The sequence below is a fragment of the Phyllopteryx taeniolatus genome, chromosome 4 (genome assembly GCF_024500385.1).
Source record: "Phyllopteryx taeniolatus isolate TA_2022b chromosome 4, UOR_Ptae_1.2, whole genome shotgun sequence".
NCBI classification, from domain to species: domain Eukaryota; kingdom Metazoa; phylum Chordata; class Actinopteri; order Syngnathiformes; family Syngnathidae; genus Phyllopteryx; species Phyllopteryx taeniolatus.
In genome coordinates, this window is record NC_084505.1 from 9,843,510 (window position 1) to 9,867,755 (window position 24,246).

At 40.6% G+C, this 24,246-nt stretch overlaps 2 protein-coding genes across 3 annotated transcripts; one reads left to right on the plus strand and one right to left on the minus strand.

The window, feature by feature from the left end:
- Nucleotides 1–1,409: 1,409 nt before the first annotated feature.
- ftr84 (finTRIM family, member 84) lies at nucleotides 1,410–6,252 on the minus strand. 2 transcript variants are annotated; one of them, XM_061769341.1, is made up of 7 exons: nucleotides 5,580–6,252; nucleotides 5,075–5,170; nucleotides 4,735–4,968; nucleotides 3,504–3,660; nucleotides 3,370–3,426; nucleotides 2,753–2,806; nucleotides 1,410–2,469 (listed from the first exon to the last, which is right to left on the minus strand). In XM_061769341.1, the coding sequence occupies exons 1-7, from the start codon at nucleotides 6,150–6,152 to the stop codon at nucleotides 1,928–1,930; spliced, it is 1,713 nt and encodes a 570-aa protein (XP_061625325.1). In that variant the 5' UTR covers nucleotides 6,153–6,252; the 3' UTR covers nucleotides 1,410–1,927. The 2 variants fall into 2 exon arrangements, with proteins under 2 accessions (XP_061625325.1, XP_061625326.1); XM_061769342.1 differs by lacking the exons at nucleotides 4,735–4,968; nucleotides 5,075–5,170.
- Nucleotides 6,253–11,685: 5,433 nt separating this feature from the next.
- On the plus strand, nucleotides 11,686–18,113 carry LOC133476228 (tubulin polymerization-promoting protein family member 3-like). Its single transcript, XM_061769343.1, is given in 6 exon segments — nucleotides 11,686–11,745; nucleotides 11,747–11,787; nucleotides 11,789–11,926; nucleotides 12,685–12,876; nucleotides 13,883–14,036; nucleotides 16,511–18,113. Coding segments are annotated over 6 exon segments (765 nt in total). The 5' UTR covers nucleotides 11,686–11,697; the 3' UTR covers nucleotides 16,703–18,113.
- Nucleotides 18,114–24,246: the final 6,133 nt, after the last annotated feature.

Genomic DNA, 24,246 nt, shown 5'->3' on the forward strand with positions numbered 1-24,246 from the left:
TGCGGCTGGAGGTTCAGAGTTAAAATGTCCTTGCAGACCGAAGAACTTTATATCGGAAAGATGCCTCGTGCAATTGCCCAGTTGAAGTCAGCACTGCAGAGCAACTCTCTGATTTGAATGCTTTTAATCAGGCTGCGTAGTGCCAGGCTGTGACCGCAGGCCGCACTTGAGATCCGCATGCCACCCTTATGGATTCTGTTTCTGACAATTTGTGCAGAAACATGGACATGAGTCTTCTGGTGGAGATCAATTGTAAGAGTGCCCCTCCTGTTCCTACTTGCACAAAGGAGCAGATAGTAGTCCTGCTGCTGGATAAGTGGCCGCGTTAGGGCAGGGTACAATAGTTCTTATGCCAGATAGCCTCCTCTTAATAGTTTTCATTTTAAATCTCAATTTGTTGCCGTTAAAGTGTATGTGTGTGAACGTTTTTTTAAAATGTATTTCTATGCTAGCATTCTTGCAGTTGTCAGAACGCCGGTTTGAAGGCGATGTTCCACTTGACCTGGCTCTGGATGCTGTTGATGACATGTATGCAGAATGCAGAGACAAGATGGAGTACAAAGTGAGGAGGGACTATTTACTGTGTTAATTATACTCACTCGTTGTAAGGCAACAGTCAATAAGGCAATGACTGCATTAAAAAGGAATCATTTATGTAAAAATTATACATTCACATAAAAAAAAAAAAAATATCGTATGCCTGTGCAATTGTTCATTTCAATAGAAAGTGAAATACAAATAACGTTATCGACTCCACTACTATTTCCTGAAAGAGATTCTTTGAAAATGTATTTGGGAAATGCAATATTCTCATGTACTTTTTCTTAATCTCTGCTGGACTGGCTGATGACCAGTCCAGGATGCACCCTGCCTCTCGCATGAAGTCATCTTGGATAGTTTCTGGCTCACCTGCAACTCCAGTGAGGATAATCAAAAAATGGATAGATGGATGGATAATCCCTGCTCTGAAAATTATGACCATTAATATGTTTTGGGGGTCTATCCATCCATTTTGGGTAACACTTATCCTGTCCAAGCTCGTGGGGGTTTGGAGACTATCTCAGCTAACTTTGGCCACTCAGGACTGGTTGCCAGTCAGCCACAGCGCAGAGACAGAACATTCACACTGTGTCTGAGTGGGAACTGAACCCACATTGCCTGAACAGAAGGCAAATCCACCCCTTCACCATCCGTGGTTTTGGCAATTTACAATATGAAGTTCCCTGGCCAAGGTGTGTATCATCATATGATCCAGCAGAGAGCACCAGAGGGATGCTCATTCAAAAAGGTTGAAGCCAATGCATTTATAGAAACATTTCATTGCTGCTCTCTTATTGTAGGTGCTACTGCACATAATATGAAGAACTGACAAACAAATGTGCAACGACAAATGTACAGTCAAGAAAGAATTAAACTTTAAAATCTTTAATGATCCTGATGAATGAAGAGCAGCTGGTTATATAGACATTTGAGTGAAACTTTGTAAAATCAAGTAGTTGTTTAAAAAGAGGTGGCTGTTCGAGAGTAGATAAACACAGTTAAAGTAACAGCAATGTAGTGTAGTACAAAAACTTATGCAAGCAGTGACTCTGGTGCTGCCACAACCAGAGAGGCATCCAGGCTGGTACATCAGTATACAGTTGAGTACTGTAGATTTCTCGTGACGTCACACGCCACCATTTTGGAGGTCACAAATTGTTTTGTTCTGGTACTTATTGAGTGTTTTAATAGACTAAAACTATCTATAAAAGGGAACAAAAGCAGATATACTGTAATCTTGCCACGGCAATGACAGAGGTGCAATTTTTTTCATTACTACGAACAGTGTACCCACAGAATTTTTCTAAAACTGTCAGGATTAAATGACTGCATATATAAAATTTTAGGAATAATACAGCATTCACTGCACAATCAAAAACAAATTATCTTAGTAAGGTGTAGGACTGTGTTTGAGTTGACAAAGAGTAACTGAGGAGCCCACACCAAAGCCTGCATACAAAGGCTCACTGAACTGAGCTTTGAAGCTATGGATGAGCGCCATTGTTTCTGAGACGGAATAAAACGCCACAGTGTTGCCAGCATAGTCCAGGTACACGCCAATTCGTGACGCCCGGGGAGCATCCGCAAGGTCGCGGTCTGCTTTGTTGTGCCAGGCGGAATATCCCGAGTCGGAGCAGAGCAGACTCCAAGACTTGTTGTTGTAGCCCAGCAGACTGTGTGAGTTCTTCCCCTTGCGACTGATGCTTTTATAGGCAACTCCAAGGGAAAACTCGCCACGCCACTCGGCTTCCCAGTAAAATCTGAAACCAGTAAGCGGCTCCTTGCACAGGACTTGGGAAAAGCTGTCGAAGCGCTCTGGATGATCAGGATAAAACTGGACTGCTTTCTTCCTGGTGACCCTCTGGTTCCCATCTGAGAGGACCAGCTCCTTATAGGCTGTATTTGCATCGAAGGACATCTTACAGGAGTCTGAGAACAAACCCATTTGTTCACTAAACTGAACAATCAAGACTTACAGTTCATCCATGTTAACACACATCGACATCGATCTATCCATATCGGTTGTATAGTGATCTTAAGTATGGACAGGGATTCCATTAGAGGGAGAAACATTATGACGATTCTCAGGGCCCACGACTGACAGAGGCCTTAACAATAGCATTCACGACATTAGGCCCCAAAGAGATACTGTGACCCCGACAGTACTCCGAGGTAGAAAGTAAGGTTGAACAATGTACAATTAACTACTTACATCTTAAGAAGTCTGATCTTGTTTTTGGCTCCTCGAAATTCACTCTGTTTGGAACTGTTTTGGTATGAAAATATGAGACATTTAGTTGAGATCAAATGAGCCCATTTTTCGAGACATAAAACAAAAAGCTCAGAAATGTGCATTTATTTTTTTGTCACACTACTTCATCCCAATTCATCTTAGACAATTGGAAAGTCCCTTGTTTTCTTTTGAATTATGCCTCATTTTTAAGTTACATGAATTTTGTGGCTAAGCAACACAATGAACATGTTTCAAATGGGCCAAATCTTCACTGCATTTACTAGCATCCAGTTCCCCCGGCTACCTCGTTGCAGCACCAATGGTGTACCACATTTTTATGCGGGGGGGCAGTGTGATGGTGGTCCAGTCAACCAAGGAACACAACCAAGAGTCAAAAGTAACATCAGAAAAGCGGATTAACACAGCACAGTGAAGACACATTTTACGGTACAGTATTAGATTTTTTGACAAAAGGCGTTATTTCAGCAGAGAAATCCTATACCATATACACATTTCAAGACTTATTTGTTTTATTTTTATATACTCTATGTGTTTGCTTCATTTTTTTTCAAGTATCTGTTTTGGTTCACACTTACGTTTGAGTCTCTTGTCTCCATTTCTTGGCAAAAGGATGTACACAGTTGTTTCACTGACTGTTAAAAGGAGGCACATTACAATTGTCAGTCTCTATATCAGTAGTTACAATGTTCTTTGTTTATTTTGGACAAACCTGTCTTGGAGATTTTACTGAGTTCATTTTTACAGATATCATCCAGATGTTCCTTCATTTCTGAGGCTGTTTTGCTCATCTCACTGAAGGAGAACTGAGGGTTTATGAGCACCTTGGGCACCATGGCTTCCGGAGCAACACACAGGGTTGGAAAATTCTATTCAACAACACAACACAAAAGTTACATAATCATCAAGTCAAAATAAATTTTACTTACATTTAAAGTAACACATTTAGCATAGTGCTGCTCTGTAGGTCATAGAACACAACTCCACTGACATTTGTTACATGTAGAAAACGGACTGACCAACCAAACAACCGACAAACCAACCAACCAACCAACCAACCAACTACTTGTAATTGAACAAGGAAATGAATTGCGAGCATCAAGTTGTGCAAAAAGTACTGAAACTTTCAACACTGGGATGTGTAATCAAAAATGTGTCCAAATAAGTTCACTTGTGAAGGTCTAAGTGAATTTTTGCTTCATCCTGACATTTCAGCTGAAATATTTTCCTAACTAACGAAACCAAAATCGTTACCTACCACTCAACAACAGGATATACTGTAGCTGTAAAGCTAACTTACCTCTAAACAAGCACTGACTAACTAACGCATGTGCACACACACGCACTCACTCAAATGGATAGTTAGCTACTATGCAATAAGCCATAGCTAATATGCAAACTAACTCCTAACCTAGCACTAAATAACTACAGACTGGCAAACCAACCAAACAAACAACCCACCCACCCACACACACACACACACACACCCCAACCAACCACTAACCAACAAACTACAGTAGCTACTCCACAAACTAACGAGCAGTTATTCATGAATTCCTCAAGTTAAAAGATGCGTATGTTATGAATATTTTAGAAGATTTGTGGACACACTGTGTTCAACATTACAAAAAAAAAAAGAAAACAAAAAGAAAAAAGAATGCGTTCATATGCGACTCTTGTGGACTGAGGTTGGATGGCTTTCGCATCTCGTGCAAACCGCACTAGAGTACATTTAGAACTGTTCCAAGACCACATATTTTAGGATTTCTCAGTTTGTTCACTTCAGAATTTGTTTGCTGTGTTCACACCTATCAAAATGGACCACACTAAGAAGGGAAATGAACTGGAGTGTGATCAAACGGAACTCAAGGGTGCTGTTGGAAAAGCAACTAACATTGTAAAGCAATGCAGAAACTATTAAGAAATGGATGAAAATTAGTGACCTGCAGAAAGTGAATGTTGTCTTCTGTTTCAAGAATTTGCCTCAGCTCTGCATCTCTTCGCTGAAGCTCAAGTGTCTCCTGTTCCAGACGCTCCACGTAGCCGTCAGCTTGGGACATGGCCGCATGCATATTGGCTGTTATCATCTGATGGATTTCAGCCTTCCAGCGCTCCACCGCCTGTAGCATCTCATGGAATGTCTTATTACTCTCGGCTTGTGCCCGCTGGGCACAGCTCTGATGGGAAAGGTCACTTTGTCAGGATACTTAAGGTATGTAAAAATACCTTTTTGGTTTGACTTGCTATGTGTCAAAGTGTCTCCATTTCTTTGTCTGGTCTTACTTTGAGAACATCAACATTATGCTTGAGCTCCTGCAGCTCTTTCATCCTCTCCTGAATTATGTGCTGGACTTCAGACTGTGTCACCACCAGCACTTTCTGACAGAAACAAAGGATGATAAGAAGATGATATATATATATATATATATAAATGTTAGTGAGTTCTGCCATGTCATACTGGCAGAAGATGACTTTTGGCCAATGATTGAGGTGAGAAAGAATGAAAGCTGTAACCACCCAATCCTTGCTCTTGTGTGTAATAACTGACATGCAGACTGACCATGGAAGAGTGAGTGATGTAACTGAGCAATACTTGCTATAACTGACATTTAGATTGACAAATGAAGAGCGAGTTTGCTGTTTTGTGTAATGATAGAGATGTTGACCAGAAAATAACCAGGCCATCCCAATCTCCAGCAGCTTGTGTGGAAGTACCTTTTAGAGCTTTTATTGAATAATCAGCCCCAAATATCTTGTAGAGTGCCATTTGAAGTCACGCTTACTGTACCTGTTTCTCAATGCGTTCCTCCTCTGCAGAGGTGATGTTGTGGCTGCGGTGCTCTCGAACAGTACACAACACACATATACACATCTGGTCGGAGCGGCAGAACAGCTCCAGGCCCTTTTCATGCTGTGGGCAGATCTTCCTGTCCAAGTGGCCGGTTTCATCCACCAGCTTGTGTCGCTTGAAGGTGGACGACTCATAATGCGGCTTCACGTGCGTTTCACAGTAGTAAGCCAGGCACATAAGGCATGACTTGACTGCCTTGTTGCGACGACCCACGCAGAAATCACAGAAGGACTCTCGGTGCATGTAGGGGAAAGGAGTAAGCTCTGGAAGCTGGTGGCGGGGCTCGTGGTAGACGTCCGGTAGATTACGTCTCAGCACGGGCCTCGGCGTGAAGGTTGCTCTGCACTGGGGGCAGCTGTACACCCCCATGTGGTCAAACTGATCCCAGTAGATCTTGATGCACTCCAAGCAGTAAGTGTCACCACATGGGATGGTGACTGGGTCTCTCTGTGGATCCACACAAAGAGGGCAGAGGGTGTCTGGAGGTAAAGGGAAACTCGACTCAGCCATGATTCATGTAGAAAAAAATGGAACATATGTAGTCCTACAAAGTTCGGTGAATCAATCCAGAAGTATCTCAACCAAATAGAACAGACGTGACCCAACACAGTGAGACCATGCTATTTTTTGCTGACATTTAAAAAGGGGATGTTTTGTGTACACTACAAACAGACTACGTCTTCTCACCCTCAACTCAACCTCATTATGTGAGTTATACTAGGAGTCGGCAACCTTACCAAATTTTAGTCTACTCATTAACACACAGGTCAGCAAGCTATGACCATGACAGAGATTCTTAAAATAATGGACTGACATTTTTTTTAAAATTATAGATTAGTGGGGCAACTTTGAAATGTTGTGGCCACCAAGCATACTTTTATAAATTCAGAATATATTAAACAAGAAAAAAAAAAAAAGGCAGTGACTGCTGAACAACCATAATCATTAACAAATATACAATTGCATTAACAATCCATATAATCCTTGTTGCAGTATGCCTATTTTGCACATCTCATTTTGGATTGTGCAGTCCATCTATCGTACACTGTTCTCAAGTGTTTTGGGTCACGTCTGTTCTATTTGGTTGAGAACAACCATAATCATTGACAAATATACAATTGCATTAACGATCCATACACTCCTTGTTGCAGTACACCTATTTTGCACATCTTTTTTTGGATTGTGCAGTCCATCTATTGCACACTGTTTTTCCTGCTGTCCAGGAAGGTAAAAGAAAATGAACAACAAACTGCACAACAATAAAAAAGCTGCAATAAACTGTCTCTAAATCCTAAATTGTATGGAACTCAGTTGAATTATTATTATTATCATGATTATTATAAATATTATTATTGCTAATAGCGGCTCATGTACTGGTAAATAGTTTTACTCTATCAAAATAATTGACTGCGAAAAGGGCCTTTAAATCAGCAAACTAGTGGAGCCTTAAGATGTTTGCACTGTACAAGAAATGAACAGGCTTGAATTGTGCCTGAGTTTCAGGTGCATTGGCACACTCTCCATTGACAAAGCACACACAATTAATTTATTATGGATTTATGCACAATTCCACAGCAAACTGATTGTTTATATGCTTCCAGCTGTTTCCAGGTTTCCATGTGACTGAGCAGTGTTTCATGGTGGTGCATGTTTTCAAAACAACTCTGTTTACCCTGGGAACTGAAACTGAACCATGCTGGATGTGGGCACCCACGCAAATACATGCTAAAGCGGACAAACTGTGCAAAGTGACAGTCCAGGATAATGTAATATATTCAGCAGCTGAAATACGTGTTTAACACGTCACCATTTTTCTCACTAAATATATTTCCAAAGGTGCTATTGAAATTTTTACCAGATCTTGGGAACAACCCAAGTAATCCATACATACAAAGAAAGTAGAACAAATAAGATCAGAAATTAGGTTATGTGTAATCATGTGAAATGACACAAGGAAAAAGTATTGAACACGCCAACTGGTATTTATTTAATACTTTCTACAAAAGCCTTTGTTTGGAATGACAGGTTCAAGATGCCTCCTGTATGGAGAAACTAGTCGCATGCATTGTCCTGGTGTGATTTTGGCCCATTTCTCCACACAAATATTGAAGGTTCTGTGGGCTTCTTTTATGGACCTTGAATTTCAGTTCTTTCCATAGATTTTCGATTGGATTCAAGTCAGGCGATTGGCTGATATTCTCCCAGTATTTAACTGACTTGTCCAAATGTTGTTCAGCAAATTTTAAACAAGCTTTGACATGTTTCCCTGAGTCCAGCCCGTGTGTGTGTGTGCGTGCGTGCGTGTGTGTGTGTCATGAGTGCTTTGCAAGGTTGATGTGTTGGAGTCTAGCAGCTGCACCTTGTCATCCTAATTACACCTGACTGCTCTCAAGATGCCGTGGGACTCCAACTCGCCGCCAGACTATCAACGCTCTACATCGAGATCGTAGCCTAGCCACCTCGTAGCCTAGCCACTTTGCCTATCTTTTTGCTTCCCGAAGACCTTGTGAGTTTATCTCAACATCATTCTTGTTCTTTGTCCCCAGTCTGCCATCTGCCCTTGCTCCCTGCAAACCAGTGCTCACCTCTTACGGCCCACCGACAACCCGGACTCCTACCCTGCCAGACCGGTGCTTGTTGGAACCCTGCCAATACTGGATTTAGTTCTCAGAATTCCTTTGTTCGCTTCCAAGCTGCAATAAACCTTTGTTCAGAAACTTACCTCCCTGTCCTCTCTGTATGTGGGTCCAACTTGCAACCTGAATCCTGACAGTTTAAATATGATGGTGAAGAATTCTGTATTTAAACTTTGTGAGGCCTTGCTTTGCACAGAACCAAGAAAACCGAGGTTTTGGATGAATCTGTTTGTGGGGGTGGTGCTAAAGTAGCATATGTAGGTGGAACTTCTTGGATGAGTCATGAGGAGCATGTGTTATAACAGATGTGATGGGATGGAAGTTTGTCACATGGGGTGGATCCCTCTGATGTGTTTGTGGAATCAAGCAAGGGCTGGGCAGGGAGCCAGGCTGTGCAAGCCTATTTCTTAAAGAGGAAAGAGCAGAGATAACCCAGGTGGAGATGTAGAGGAGTAAAAAGAAGCCATTCTCTCTGTGTGACAAAGAGCAAGTCAAACATCACAGTTACATCTCTGGGATCATCAAGCAAATATATCACAATGACAACCCAAGTAAATACAAAATGCATCTTCTAAATAATGATTTTATTTCTTAAAGAGGAAACAAAATCAATAAATATAGCACAAAAATCACACAATATTTAATACAAAAAACATCATGCCAAAAGTCAACAATAATTGTGACAGTGGAATGATGTAAGGGCTGATTTGATCGTACAGGACCTGGACAACTTTCTGCGAATCATGGAACAATGAATTCTGCTGACTACCAGAAAATCCGGCAGGTGGCACTGGTAGTGTAATGGTACATGCTGCTCCCTTGCATGCATACGGTGCGGGTTTGAATCCCAGCCAGTGCCCCAATAATCAGCCACTGCCAGTCCCTCGGCAGGATAAAACAATGGGTGGGTTGCCTCAGGAAGGGCATCTGGCGTAAAAACTGCCAAATAAAATCATGCGAGTGATTCCTGATGGGATATGCCAAAAATTATAACAACAACAATAACAACCTAACGCGGCAATAACAACACATGTAGGGGGGTTGGTGGGGCGTGCGGGGGGGGGGAGGGGGGTCGGGAAACTGGCGGGGGGTGGGGAAGGGGGGGGGGGTGGGGGCGGAGTGCGGGTGTAGGGGGGAGAAAGCGAGGGACAGAGGAAGAGGGGCGAAACAGAAGTAGAAAGTCGAGCGGGCTGGCGGGTGGATTGGGTTTGGCGTAAATAACAAAGATGCAGAGTGTTGTTTGAGTGCATAGGTTAAATGGTATGATATTGTAATAAGGAATAGGGGGTTTTATAGGGGTGTTAATTGATTGGGGCTGTGTTATGTGTTGGGTTTTAAATGAATTTTATTGGTTTTTAGTTAATGGAGTTTTTGGGGGAATTTTGAACGGAATATTGGGTTTGTAGATAGGGATTTTTTTTGGGAGTTGGTTTGGGTTTTTTTTTTTTTAGGTAGTGTGTTTGGTTTTGGGTGGGTTAAGTTTTTTTTTGTGTGTTTTGTTTGTTTGGGGGGGGTGTTTTGTTGAGATTTGGTTTTATTGTGGTTGGGGGGGGTTTTTGTTTGTGTGGTGTTAGGGGTTGATTAGTGTTGTTTTGTTTGTTTGTGGGGATGTTGGTGTTGGATTGTTGTTGGTTTTTTGTGTGTGGGTGGTTTGTGGTTGGTTTTTTTTTGGTTGGGTTGTTGGGGGGGTGTTTTGTTGTTGTGGTTGGGTGTTGGTGTGGTTGTTTGTGGTGGGGTGGTTTTTGTGGTGGTGGGGTTGGGTGGGGTGGTTGGGGGTTTGGGGGGGGGGGTTGGTGGGGGGGGGGGGGGTGTGTTGTTGTGGGTTGTAGGTGGGTTTTTTGGGTTTGTTGTGGTGTTGGTGGGTTTGTGGTTGTATTAAAATTGGAATTGGTTGGGTAGGGGGGGTTTATGTTTGTTTTTATTTGTATTGTGGGGATTTGATGGGGATTAAGTGTGGGTTGGGTTGTATAGTATTTTATTGTGTGGGTTGGGGATTTAGGTGTTTAGGGTGGGGGGGGGTATTTGTTGATGGTTAGGTTTGGGGTGGGAGGATTATAGGGAATTTTTTAGGGTAATTAAGGGGGTAATGGGATTGGGGACATGGAAATAGCTATCGACTGGTTTCTGGTGAGGGTTGGACACCGCCAAGGCTGCCCTTTGTCACCGATTCTGTTCATAACTTTTATGGACAGAATTTCAAGGCACAGCTGAGGCGTAGAGGGGGTCCGGTTTGATGGCCTCAGTATTGCATCTCTTCTTTTTGCAGATGATGTGGTTCTGTTGGCTTCATCAGGCTCTCACTGCAGCGGTTCGCAGCTGAGTGTGAAGCAGCTGGGATGAGAATCAGCAGCTCTAAATCTGAGACCATGGTCTTCAGTCGGAAAAGGGTGGCGTGCGCTCTCCAGGTCGAGGAAGAGATCCTGCCCCAAGTGGAGGAGTTCAAGTATCTTGGGGTCCTGTTCACGAGTGAGGGAAGAATGGAACGGGAGATCGACAGGTGGATCGGTGCAGCATTTGCAGTGATGAAAACTTTGTATCGGTCTGTTGTGGTGAAGAAGGAGCTAACCAGAAAGTCGAAGCTCTCTATTTACCGGTCGATCTACGTTCCTACCCTCACCTATGGTCATGAGCTGTGGGTCATGACCGAAAGAACAAGATCCCGGATACAAGCGACCGAAATGAGTTTCCTCCGCAGAGTGTCTCTGCCTTAGAGATAGGGTGAGAAGCTCGGTCATCCGGGAGGAGTTCGGAGTAGAGTCGCTGCTGTTTCAAGAAAATATGTCCTACAGTAAGCCTTTTTTTTTTACTAATTAAAATTCACAAGATTTAAATTCCTAAATTAAGTCAAAAATTATTTAATCATGAAACTTATTTTAAGCAAATCTCTTTTTCGACATAGGGACATATAGCTACGCATTTTTAAAAACTCTGTAATACCTGTAAATGAAATCATCATTTAGAAACTGTATTTTATCATAACTTGGGTTCTTTGTAAGATATTAAAATTGGTCCAATTATCTGAAACATTTCCAAGTATGATACATTTAAAATGAGGAAATACTTACTGAGTATTTAGTACTATTTTCAGAGTTAGTTATTCATCTACATCAGAGAGTACTGTTCAGCGTAACATTCATGAGACTGTTATGTGATTTATGGATCAGCTATATTGTCAGTACATTTTGTCCTTTCAAGGGTCGCTCTCATCACATCCAAACAAGCCTACTTATGACACTGTGGCCAAAGTAGAAGCTGTCACATTTGAACGACCGACAAAAGAACATTACAGTCGTACCGCAGAAAATAAAAAATCCTGGAGCATGGTGTTTAATGCAAATAGATAAAATAACAAATGGGAATATGATATATTAACAGCATGTTTTATGAGACCAAACAGACAGAAGAGTAGCTGAGTGGCAATGATGTCACTGATGGTGCTGGGTGGTACTCCCTCCCTCCTCCCCTTCTTTCCTCCTCCTATCCACACATCTGCATCGGTGTCATCGGAGTCTGGGAGAGGCAGAAAGGAGGAAAGGAGGAAGTGGAGGAAAAAAGAGGAAAGAGGACAAGAAGGTTGAGCATTCGTGGGCGAGTCAGAGATTTCCTTGAAATACCCACTGGCAAGCATCCTGCAGCCGACAGCAGCAGGTACTCTATCTTCTCTTTGGATTGGATGCCCTAAGGTACAATACAATAGGAAATACTGCCAGGAGGACATTGTTTATTTACGAATTGCGATGGATTACTGTCTTTTTGCTCTAGCAACACTAGTAATATATGTGCAGATTAATGCAGAGAAATCTATGTTACTGTTATTTTAGTTACCAACTTGCTAGCATTTTCTTGTCTGTTTGTTTTGTTCTAGTCATTATCAAAACTAAGTAGGTTTGCATATTATAGTCGGCTAATCTTCCCTATCATTGACTATGTGATGTTGATAAATGTTGTAAATCTTGGCTTAATAAGAGTTTCATGACTGAAAGGCAATTCAAAACGGCATCTGAGTTTAGATAAAAGCCGCATTACTAAAAACTGATACAATGCAATAAGACCAAAAGGAAGATTGATGGATTATTCTGTGTCGGTGTCTTGAGTTGAGGGAAACAAACAAACAAGTAAATGACCTTGTTTGTGTATGCTCTACGCAGTGGGCAGAAGAGAGGCCATTTGTAAACGGAGGTGATTGAATTAAACCGGCCTGAGATCAGCTTGAGTAACAGTAAACAGTGATGGATGTGAAACTGTGACTGCAAGCTTCCAAACGTTTCTGAGCTAAAGCAAATGTTCACTTCAGATGATTAACATGCCAATCAAGATTTTATTCAGCAAAAACTGAGCCATAGTCCGTTCCAAACCCCACAACAACAATACACTGTACATGTATATCCAACGTGTGTGTTTGTTAGCATGGCCGAGGGCTCAGTGTCTACATCAGAGGTGGAGACGTCCTTCCAAAAGTTTGCCGTTCATGGCGACACAAAGGCGACGGGGAAGGAGATGAATGGCAAGAACTTTGCGAAGATCTGCAAAGACTGTCTAATCATCGATGGCAAGAATGTAACCACCACAGATGTTGACATCGTCTTCACCAAAGTCAAGTAATGTTTTCAATGCAGCATCCCTAGGAGATAAAGTAGCCCCTTTTTCTTTGCATTGTCAATAGGTTTTTTTCTCCTGGACCCTGTTCTGTGTAAAAGGACCAAGTCGACCTGCCAATATTGCGGCATTAGAAGGAGTCTCAGAGACATAACAGAGGATAGATGGCATGGAAGCCATTAACTTCTTAGGTTTGACAGTCGATACTGCACTGGTGTTTTGAAAACAATTGAAATGTCACACCACGATTGTGACTGTGTGATGCTGTGTCATTGTGTCAAAGCACAAACAGCAATATCCCATCTTTGCAAAATTATATGTAAAAAGTAAAGGCAGTTTATTGCCACTTTTTGTTTTGGTTCTGATGCAGCTGTTTTGCAGTATCTCTGTAAATCAGGCTACTAAAACAATGGAACTTGTGTAACTGGTCGCCAGTCAATTTTGGAATTCAACTTCAATTTTCAGAAAATTGGAATTTAAACAAAATCCATGCAGATTGCCATGTAGTATGTTCGCAGACTCATACAAGTACTTCAGCTCAGTGAGCATCTAAAGCAGGGCGGGTCAAATATATAAACACCTTACACCATTATAACTCATGGGTGGGCCACACTACCAGAGCAAAGGTAACTTCCAATGCCTGGTGCACAATATTAGTTACACTTATACAATCTAGCAATTTCACATCAAGCTCCATGCGAAAATAAAAACAGTGAGCTGGCCACCCTTGATCTTAAACATGTTTTGCTTTTTTCTTTCTTTTCTTTGAGTTTTGTTGTCATTCATATGCCTAATGCCAGAGAATGATGCTGGTTATGGCAGATGATGGAAATTATCACAATTTTAACACATATGCAGGTGCCGCACTAAGATTATGTTGACTATTTGAGGAGCCAGTTGCGATTTCCCATTCTTGCATTATGAAATGAATATGATTGTTAATCTGTCCTCTGGCACCACTAACATATTCCTCAGAACAGCCTACAACAACAATATATGTTTCCTCAGGTCCAAGTCAGCTCGTGTAATCACATTTGAGCAGTTCATCATGGCCCTGACTGAGTTGGGCCCTAAGCGCTTCACAGGCAAGAGCAAAGAGGAGGCGCTTCAGCTCCTCTATGCTCTCATTGTTGGCAAGGAGCCTGCCAATGCTGGCATCACTGTGAGTACATTGTCATTAGTTACACTCATGCCTCCTTACGCAGCTGAAGAGCTTGGTGTTCTAGATGAGGTACAACACAGTTAGAATGAGTCAACATATGCTTACCAATGTCAATAAAACCAAACGCGTTACAATGGAAGTAATGCGAGTTACAAATAATTCTAACCTTGTGTTGAGCAGATGTCTTTTCAAGACATGTACATGTTTTATAATCTTTCATACACTTTCCAATGAGATTTTAAAATCTAATCATACCATTTACTGTAATTGCTCATGTATAATAAGATCAAGTGTAATGGACACCCCAAAATTGACTCAAAAAAATCAGGAAAACCCTTCTTCCCATGTATAATGCATACCCATGAATTTCTATCCATTGATATATTTATATGCAATATATGTTAGTGGTGGTACCCTCCTATTTTTTTTTTTAATTAAGTCATTATTATTATTAATACTAAGTTTTGCTTGTTATTTAGTAGTTTATGTATTACTGTGGCACACACTAGTTTAGTTTTAACACTGCACTTTACAGACATATTTTCGCCTCCTACGTGACCATTGGCACATCAGCTGGCTTGAACAACATACAGAAAGCTAGAGTGGTCATGAGCCCAGATAACAAGTTCACTCCTGGTGCAAGATAAAAAATAAATAAATTAATAGTTAATACATAAGAAAAGCTGCAGAGGGTGGATAAATATGCACAAGCTCTATTAACATTCACATTATTACAACTATTCATGGTATTAGGGGACTAACTGACTGAAATCTGCATTTTAACGACTATACAACGACGTTAGGCACGCTGGAAAATCTGATTGTCGGCTGACATGTTTTTACGATGATATCATTGTTAATGACATCATGGCGGACTGCTGTCAGAGGATTTCCCAGGGTGCCTAGCGCCGTTGTGTAGTTTTTTAAAATGCTGTTTTAAATCAGTTAGTCCCCTAAGACCATAAATAGTTGTAATAATCATCACTCAGTGTTTGTAAATGTACAAGTAGGTACAGCAGGACAAATAAAAGTTATTTTTATAAATATTGCTTCGTGTCAGATATTGACTAGACAGTGAATATTATTTGGCCAAAATACATCTTCTGGAAGAAGGCCAGGGCAAAGCATCAAGAGGATTGAAAGTAACTTTTTTCAAAGAACAGTAATGTAGACTATAATGCATTTTGGAAGTGCAGTGATTTGCCCCACACTGGTCATAAAGTTGTGGACAGTCAATGTATATTTAACATAGATCATTTTACACTTGAGAGTCCCAGCCATGGAACAATGACACCTTGCAAATTATCATCACGGAATAAAGATACTCTACAGTAATCCTCCACTATATGACGGTTCTTACTCCGCGGTCCCGCTATCGTTCAGATTTTTTTTATTAAATTTTTTTTATTTAATTTTTTACAGTTGTTACTCTATCTTTTGTACTGTTTGTAAATTTTTTTGTCTTATCCATTACTCTTGCTCTCTCTCAATATATTACACGTGTTTGAGCCTGCCACAATAGCACATTTTTTAGAAAGATGTATTTTCCCAAAAACCGTCGTGATATATAATAGTATCGATGGTTTTTTAATTAATTCATTTTTATTTTTTATTTTTTTTTATGCCACTGATATAATGATATTAGAGCATAATAAAGAATTGTACACATCTTATGAATTCTGCCCTGGTAATCAAACATATAAGCACAACTGTGTAATGTTCTCTCATTTATTAAATAAAAGTAGGGCTGCATTTCATCAGCGCAAGTAAATATAAAGAGAAAGTTATGTTTACTGTAGTAGCAGAAGTAAATCATGAGTCTGCCAATTTTTTATTTTTTTTATTTAACCTTTCTTTAACCAGGTAGATCAGTTGAGAACCAGTTCCCATTTACAATGATGCCCTGGCCAAGAGGTTGTTACATAAAAAAATTATAATAACAAAACAACCAAACCAACATCATGTGAAACACACGTTAACAAACACAATACACAATAAATACAGTAATGAATGGTAAAAGTGGCTAAAAGCAAGTGAAGTCTTCTTAAACAACTGTTTGGAAGGAGTTTTTAAAGGCATAAAGAGAGATGAATGAAAGGAGTTTTAAATTCTGCTGCAGATGATGCAAGTCATATGCAGAAGAAAACTTAAAAAAGCAGTGGCCAAAGAAAGTACGGGCTTTTGGGATTGTAAAACTCAGGAAGCTGCTGGAGCAACGTGATGAATATTTAACAATCACTGTAAAAAAAAAGGAGCTTTCCTATAGAGTTTCGCAGATATACATGATATACATGAACAGAAACCAATCCATTTGTCTGCCAGAGTTAAGTGAAGGCCAGTTTACCACAGAGTACAGTTGGCAGTAGTAAGTTAATTAAAGGTAGCCTTGTCCCAGTCACAAAACGTACGACAACGTATAAACGTAGGTCACTTGACTTCCTTATTTGAGCATTCATTATTTTATGTTTTATTAGAGACCGGCAAAGGCAGCGGCTGTGGACAGACTGACCGACACGTCCAAGTACACAGGAACACACAAGGAGCGATTTGATGATTCGGGAAAAGGGAAGGGAAAGGTCGGACGTGAGGACATCCCAGACACTAGTGGCTACGTCACAGCTTACAAGGGCAGTGGCTCTTATGATGACAAAGTGAAGGAATCCTAATTCTGAAGACACATAACATTACAGTAATGGGATTTTGGTCTTTCTATATTTTCAGACAAAATGACACTTATTGGCAAGCAAAGAAACTGAATCCATGTTTAACTTTATGCCTTATTATGCAAGTATCTAAAAGAGTAATGGTCTTAATACAAATATTTAGTACATTGCTTTTTTTTTTGTAATGGATGATCGTTTATCTGGTGTCAAGCAATGATAACACCAGCTTTCTTAATCCACGTGTGAGTTTGTGGATTGATTGTTACTTATTCTATTTGCACCATGAAAAACGGAATATCTATAACAGGAACTCAATAAAATACATCTTAAAATTCTTTGATCAACACATAAAATTGTCCTTATAAATTTTGCGAATGCTGAGAGATTTTGTTGAGTTTAAATGCCAAAGAAAGGACTGGTTTAAAGACTATGACACTGGTTAACCCATCACAGCATATAATACTAATCTCCAATAACAATACATATAGGCCCCCTTGTCAGGAGACTAGGGAAAAGAAGGACCCCGATAGCGTAATGCTTGACTGTCATCATCGAAATAATTGGGTTGAAACAGGTGTTTTGGTTTAGACACATTTATGAACTAGAGTTACGTAACGTAAAGAAAAAAAGTGCAAAATGTAAGTGTATATCCCTCCTCCCTGGACCCTCTTGTCACCTGAAACTGAAGGCATTGAAAAAGATCAGAAAACAAACCTTACCTTCCAGTGCTCATGTGTTTGTGCCTCCCTGCTTCCCCTTATAGCCTTGTGTAGCCTGATAAACATCATCTGTTTTGTATACAGTAGCTACTAGAGGTGAATGACATAAGACAAGAGCCAATTTACTTTTATACTGTCATGCTTAATCCATGACTCAGTTGAATACTGTGTTTGCAAAAGCATTGCATACTATTAATATGGATGTGCAGCATGTAGAATTTGGACTGATGTACTGTATCGGATCTAACAAAGATAAATGTCTCCATTGTGGAACTAAATAACACCATTGCGGTGCCACTGCTAGAATTATTCTAATTAACAAAAATTCCAATAAAGTAATTACATTTACAACATTAAAACTGGTCCTATTCCATTTGTTGCAATGCTGATTTCTTTCCATTTTCCATAGTGCTTATCCTCATTACGGTTGCGGGTGAGCTGAAGTCTAAACGGCCATTCACACCTATGGACAATTTAGAGTCTTTCATTCCAAAAGAAACATATTTTTGGAATGTGGCAGGAGGCCAGACAAAACTACGCAAGCAGGGGTAGAAAATGCAAACACCACACAGTAAAGCCAGAACCCAGATTCAAACCCCCAACCTCAGAACTGTGAGGTGAATGTACTAACTACAGGGTTACCATATGACACAAAGCTGATTTGTTTAATGCAAATAAAACATGTTTTATCCTAAGGTTAAGTCCAAGTTTTTCTTTAAAAGCGGCGAACTGGACATGAAAAAAAAATATGATTAAATACAACCCCAATTCCACTGAAGTTGGGACATTGTGTTAAACATAAATAAAAACAGAATACAATGATTTGCAAATCATGTTCAACCTATATTTAATTAAATACACTACAAAGACAAAATATTTAATGTTAAAACGTTATTGTTTTTAGCAAATAATCATTAAGTTAGAATTTTATGGCTGCAAAAGGTTCCAAATAAGATGGGACAGGTGGCAAAAAAGACTGAGAAAGTTGAGCAATGCTCATCAAACACCAATTTGGAACATCCCACAGGTGAACAGGCTAATTGGGAACAGGTGGGTGCCATGATTGGGTATAAAAGGAGCTTCCCTGAATTGCTCAGTCATTCACAAGCAAAGATGGGGCGAGATTCACCTCTTTGTGAACAAGTGCATGAGAAAATAGTGGAATAGTTTAAGGACAATGTTCCTCAATGTACAATTGCAAAGAATTTAGGGATTGCATCATCTACGGTCCATAATATCATCAAAAGGTTCAGAGAATCTGGAGAAATCACTGCATGTAACCGGCAAGGCCCGAGAACCAACATTGAATGCCCGTGACCTTCGATGCCTCAGGCGGCACTGCATCAAAAAACGTCATCAATGTGTAAAGGATATCACCACATGGGCTCAGGAATATTTCAGAAAACCAATGTCAGTAAATACAGTTCGGCGCTACATCCGTAAGTGCAACTTGAAACTCTACTATGCAAAGCAAAAGCCATTTATCAACAACACCCAGTAACGTCGCCGGCTTCTCTGGACCCGATCTCATCTAAGATGGACTGATGCAAAGTGGAAAAGTGTTCTGTGTTCACATTTAGAATTGTTTTGAGAAATTGTGGACGTCATGTCCTCGGGCCGGGCAAAGTTCAAAAGCCAGCATCTGTGATGGTATGGGGCTGTCTTAGTGCCAATGACATGGGTAACTTACACATCTGTGAAGGCACCATCAATGCTGAAAGGTACATACAGGTTTTGGAGAACCATATGCTGCCATCCAAGCAACGTCTTTTTCATGGACGCCCCTGCTTATTTCAGCAAGACAATGCCAAACCACATTCTGCACGTTACAACAGCGTGGCTTTGTAGTAAAGGAGTGCGGGTACTAGACTGGCTTGCCTGCAGTCCAGACCTGTCTCCCATTGAAAATGTGTGGCGCATTATGAAGCGTAAAATACGACAACGGAGACCCCGGACTGTTGAACAGCTGAAGCTGTACATCAAGCAAGAATGGGAAAGAATTCCACCTACAAAGCTTCAACAATTAAGTGTCCTCAGTTCCCAAACGTTGATTGAATGTTGTTAAAAGAAAAGGTGATGTAACACAGTGGTAAACAGGACCCTGTCCCAGCTTTTTTGGAACGTGTTGCAGCCATAAAATTCTATGTTAATGATTATTTGCTAAAAACAATAATGTTTATCAGGTTGAACATAAAATATCTTTGTAGTGTATTCAATTAAATATAGGTTGAACATGATTTGCATTGATCATTGTATTTTGTTTTTATTTATGTTTAACACAATGTCCCAACTTCATTGGAATTGGGGTTGTATGTTAATTAAAACTTCGGAGTTGAAGTATAATAACGATTATGGTTGCATGTCTTCCTCATAGCCTTCCTGCTTCCACATCTGTCCTTAATGTCGTCCCGCTTCTTACCCACAATTCCACAGTGGAACAACAAACTAGACCAGTGTCATGTGACCATGCACCATCAAAATAAAAAGGTTTTTATACAACAAAACTATTTAGTATGACACATTTCAAGTTATTTATGACAAACTCTTTAAGTCTGTTATTTATTGTCTTATATTTGTATTTGTATTTGTATTTACTAACCTTTTTAAATACATCATGAACTCAAATCTGTTTTGTTTTTTGAAACGTGAAACACACATTTACATATGTAATGAAATCGGTCTTTTTGACAGGTACAACCTCTGATTTGGTCTCCTTATTAATTGTCAAAAGCTTGTATTTTGTTTCCTTCTTTTCATTTTGCTCGGACGAAAGAAAAAAAGAAAAAAACGGAACCATGCATGCCGACTAGCATTAGCGTTTCCCTGCTTTTGTTCTCACACACACTGAACACACAATCGTCACAATACCCTCCACGTGCACTACAAAAAACTACACACCTTATTCTTCATTCAGCACTAATGTTTGTTTTCTGTTTTATGTCTGTTTGCTACCCTTTTATGTACCTTGGCTTTGCTGTTCTTAAATATATCATTCTTATGACCCGCTTTAAATAACGTCTATCAACATAATACCATAAAATTTGCTACAAGCTGTCAAAAAAAAACAATAACAAAGAATACATAGTACCCAATTTATTCAAAATTACTATACACGCACCCACTATATGGAAGCAGAAGAAGAATCATCTTTATTTTCTTGAACATGCATGCATGCACACAAAATTAGTTCTCTGCATTTTACCCATCACAGTGAACACACGTACACACACGTGTTGGTTGAACACATTGCAGCAGGGGGCAACTTAAGCGCCCGGGGAGCAGTTTTGGGGTATCGGTGTCTTGCTCAAGGACACCTCAGCCTTTTATTCCGGAGATGTTGATGGATGGTCCGATCGTGGTCTTGAACCTAGGTCCCCACGGTGGCAGCCGTCTTAACCGTTAGGCCACAGCTGACCCCGTGTCAGTGTAAATAAATAGAAAATTGTAAACTGTATTGTCGCCCAAATCGCTTTTGACAATGTTAGACACAACTCTAATTATGACGCAGTGCAGTACTACACCACTGCAATCTATATAATATGGTTCAATTAATACCTCTCTGATTATTATTTCGTAAAGGCAGAATTTGTCACACAGCCGTTGTTTTGGATTGTATCAGATTGTGCAAGTGTCTCAGCGGAAGTCACTGCTCAGTAAAGGCCATGTTCTCCCGTCTGCTTAAGTCAGAAAAGACGGGCAGCTCCGCGCTTTTCTGTCTGTGCCCATTCTGCCGCCCACTTAATTCCATCATTTGCGCACCTTCTGGCCAAGTGCGCACTCTGGGTGGAGTAACCCTGAAGTGTGGGTGTTCCCTCTCATATCTGGCCCAGTGTGTATTCTCCCACAGACTTAAGTGCGTTTCCTCATGCGCACTCCAGAGGCTATAGTAAGTCTAGTGCCCCAGGAAGGTGAAACATCATATTGCATGTTTTGATTGTCTCCCTTGCTCCAAGCCTCAGATGGCTGCTGGCGGCCCAGCTGCTGTCTCGGTATGCTGATGGACACCTGGCCTATACACGCTCGCCAACTGCCCAACGGCCATAATGTCTCATGCCACATTTAGAGTCTTCAATTAACCTGTCATGGATGTTGTCGCTAAGTGGAAGGAAACCGGAGTACCTGGACAAACCCTGGTTCCCTACCCTTACATCCGCAACGTAGGAGTAGTCTTCAACACCAACCTCACCTTTGAGACCCACGTGAACAACATCACAAAAACAGCTTTCTTCCACTTCAAGAATATTGCCCGTCTCCGCCCATCGCTTTCCTTCACTGAGCCTTCACTTATCCATGTTTTCATCACATCAAGCCTTGACTACTACAAAAACATCCTCTTCGGCTTATCCACCAAACTTCTCAATAAACTTGAGAACTCAGCTGCCCACTTGCTCACTCACACCCGCCTCTGAGAGGACATCACCCCTGTCCTTCAGAAACTGGCTCTCCATTCCACCCAGATCACTTACATTAAAACTATTCTAATGGAAATTACTGGTGTAGTTGGATTCTTTTCAATACACCATGTAAGATGTTATGATCTCAGGTTTTGCACAGGCGTGAATGATACAGGTGTGGCTGATGTTACTCACAGTGGACCAAGGAATACTCAGGGTGTTTATGTCTATGCTTAGACACATGAAAAATTAGAGGGGTCATTTATAATAATAATAATCATCATCATAATCACCATCATCATAAATTGTCATCATCATTATCATAATACTCATCATTCTTCTCACATTTAAGTATGCAAGAAGAGCTCCCTTCTCTACAAGACTGGAGAGATGATTGTGGACTTCAGGAGGCATTGTGCGCCACAGCTGCCCCTCACGCTGTCCAGCTGCCTTGTGTCAACCGTTGAGACCTTCAAGTTCCTGGGAATTACAGTCTCTCAGGACCTGCAGTGGGAGTTCAACATCAAGTCCATCCTCAAAAAGGCCCAGCAGAGGATGTACTTCCTGTGGCTTCTGAGCAAGCACGGCCTGCCACAGGAGCTTTTGAAGTAGTTCTACACAGTGGTCATCGAATCAGTCCTGTGTTCTACCATCACAGTCTGGTTTGGTGCTGCTACACAAAAGGACAAACTCCGACTGCAACGGACAATCAAAACTGCTGGAAAGATTGTCGGTACCCCCCTACCCACCCTTGAGGACTTACATGCTGCCAGAATTAAGACAAGAGCATGCAAAATCCTCCACATCTTGGTCACCAGCTCTTCCAGCTCCTTCCCTTCCTTACCAAACAATGCACACTAAAACTAGCAGACATTCCAACAGCTTCTACCCTCTTGCCATTAACTTTTTAAACAGTTAACTTACAATTCCATTGCAACCTGCTGCCATTTTTTTTGTCTTGAGTTTGTTGTCACATTTCTGTCGGGCCAATTATACATTACTTGTTCACTCACTGTAGTAGTCTCGCCACACTGCACTATTTGCATATTTGTTGTTGACCAATACTGGCCACTCATGTGCCTGAGTAGTATCTGCAACATTTGCACAATCGACATTGTCCCAAATTATCGCACTACTAGTCACTTTAAACTGCATACATTTCTTGAAGTCTCGGCGCCCTTTGCACAACGGTCATTGCACCGGACTCTTGCTCTATTAGTCATTCAAACTGCTCTCATTGCACAATTGTCAAAAAATAAATAAATTGTACTGGCATTACCAGATTACTAGCAACCTTTTATTGCTCAGTGACTGTTTTTTCCATGTCTCAAAAGTATTCTCTGTCAATTGACTGTCTGTTGTCGTACTAGAGCGGCTCCAACGACCTGAGACAAATTCATTGTGTGTTGCCATCGGTATGATCAGATGAGTCGACTAATTAAAAAATAATTGAAGACGAGCCGATTATCAAAAAAAGTCATTTGTGGCAGCCCTAGTGTTGTTCGCTGAGTTGTGTACATTATGGATTTTTAAATTTGTTTTTATTAATTCTGCATTATAATGACTAATATAATTGTCATGATTGCAAAATCATCATTTGGATTATTCTGAGGAAAAAAATACATATAAACATTTAGAAACATCAATATTATCCTGTGAAATCATCATCACTGGGTTAGTCTGAAAGGAATCTCTCATTAACCAGGAAACACCTCTTCTTCAGGGCAGGCCCAGGTAGGTAATGGAGTAAGGAAAGTACTACTGCCACACTTTTGGAATCCAGTACTGCTCATTACTCACAATATATTTTTCTTCTTCAATAATAGATTTTAGATTTATTTATTTATTTTTTTTTTTTCAGAAAACATTTGGAACTTGAGGCTAAGTAGCCACCGCCTAGCCTTGGCTCAGCTGCTAGTCATATGTTCCATCATGCTTCGTGTGAAATGTTATCTACATCGCAATGACCTGTTATATTTCAATATTAACGTTTGTGCAGTTTCAAAAGGAAACATTTGAATGTAAATTGATTTAACTTTTATGGCCCCTGGAACAATGGTTAACACTGCTGCTGCACAGCACGAAGGCCCTTGATTGAATTTGGTTTAGACTGCTGTTAACTGACTTTGTGGCCTTTCTATGTAAAGTTTGTTTTGCTTGTTCGTCCTTGACTGTGTGGGCTTTCTCTGGGTGATCCTGCTTCCTCCACAATTAAAAATATATAAGGTGAATTTCTAGTCAGTTTCCTCCCCTAGATACTGACCACAAGATCTGCATTTGGTCCTGAGGCTGACACAGTTGCCACGCAAACCTCCTCAGGGATGATTTCACGCAGAAGATAAATTTCACATTGAACATGTGACAAAATAAAGTTCCATTACCTCAAATTAGAGGTGAGAACTAAAGATAAATAAATGAAACCATCATGTGTTCA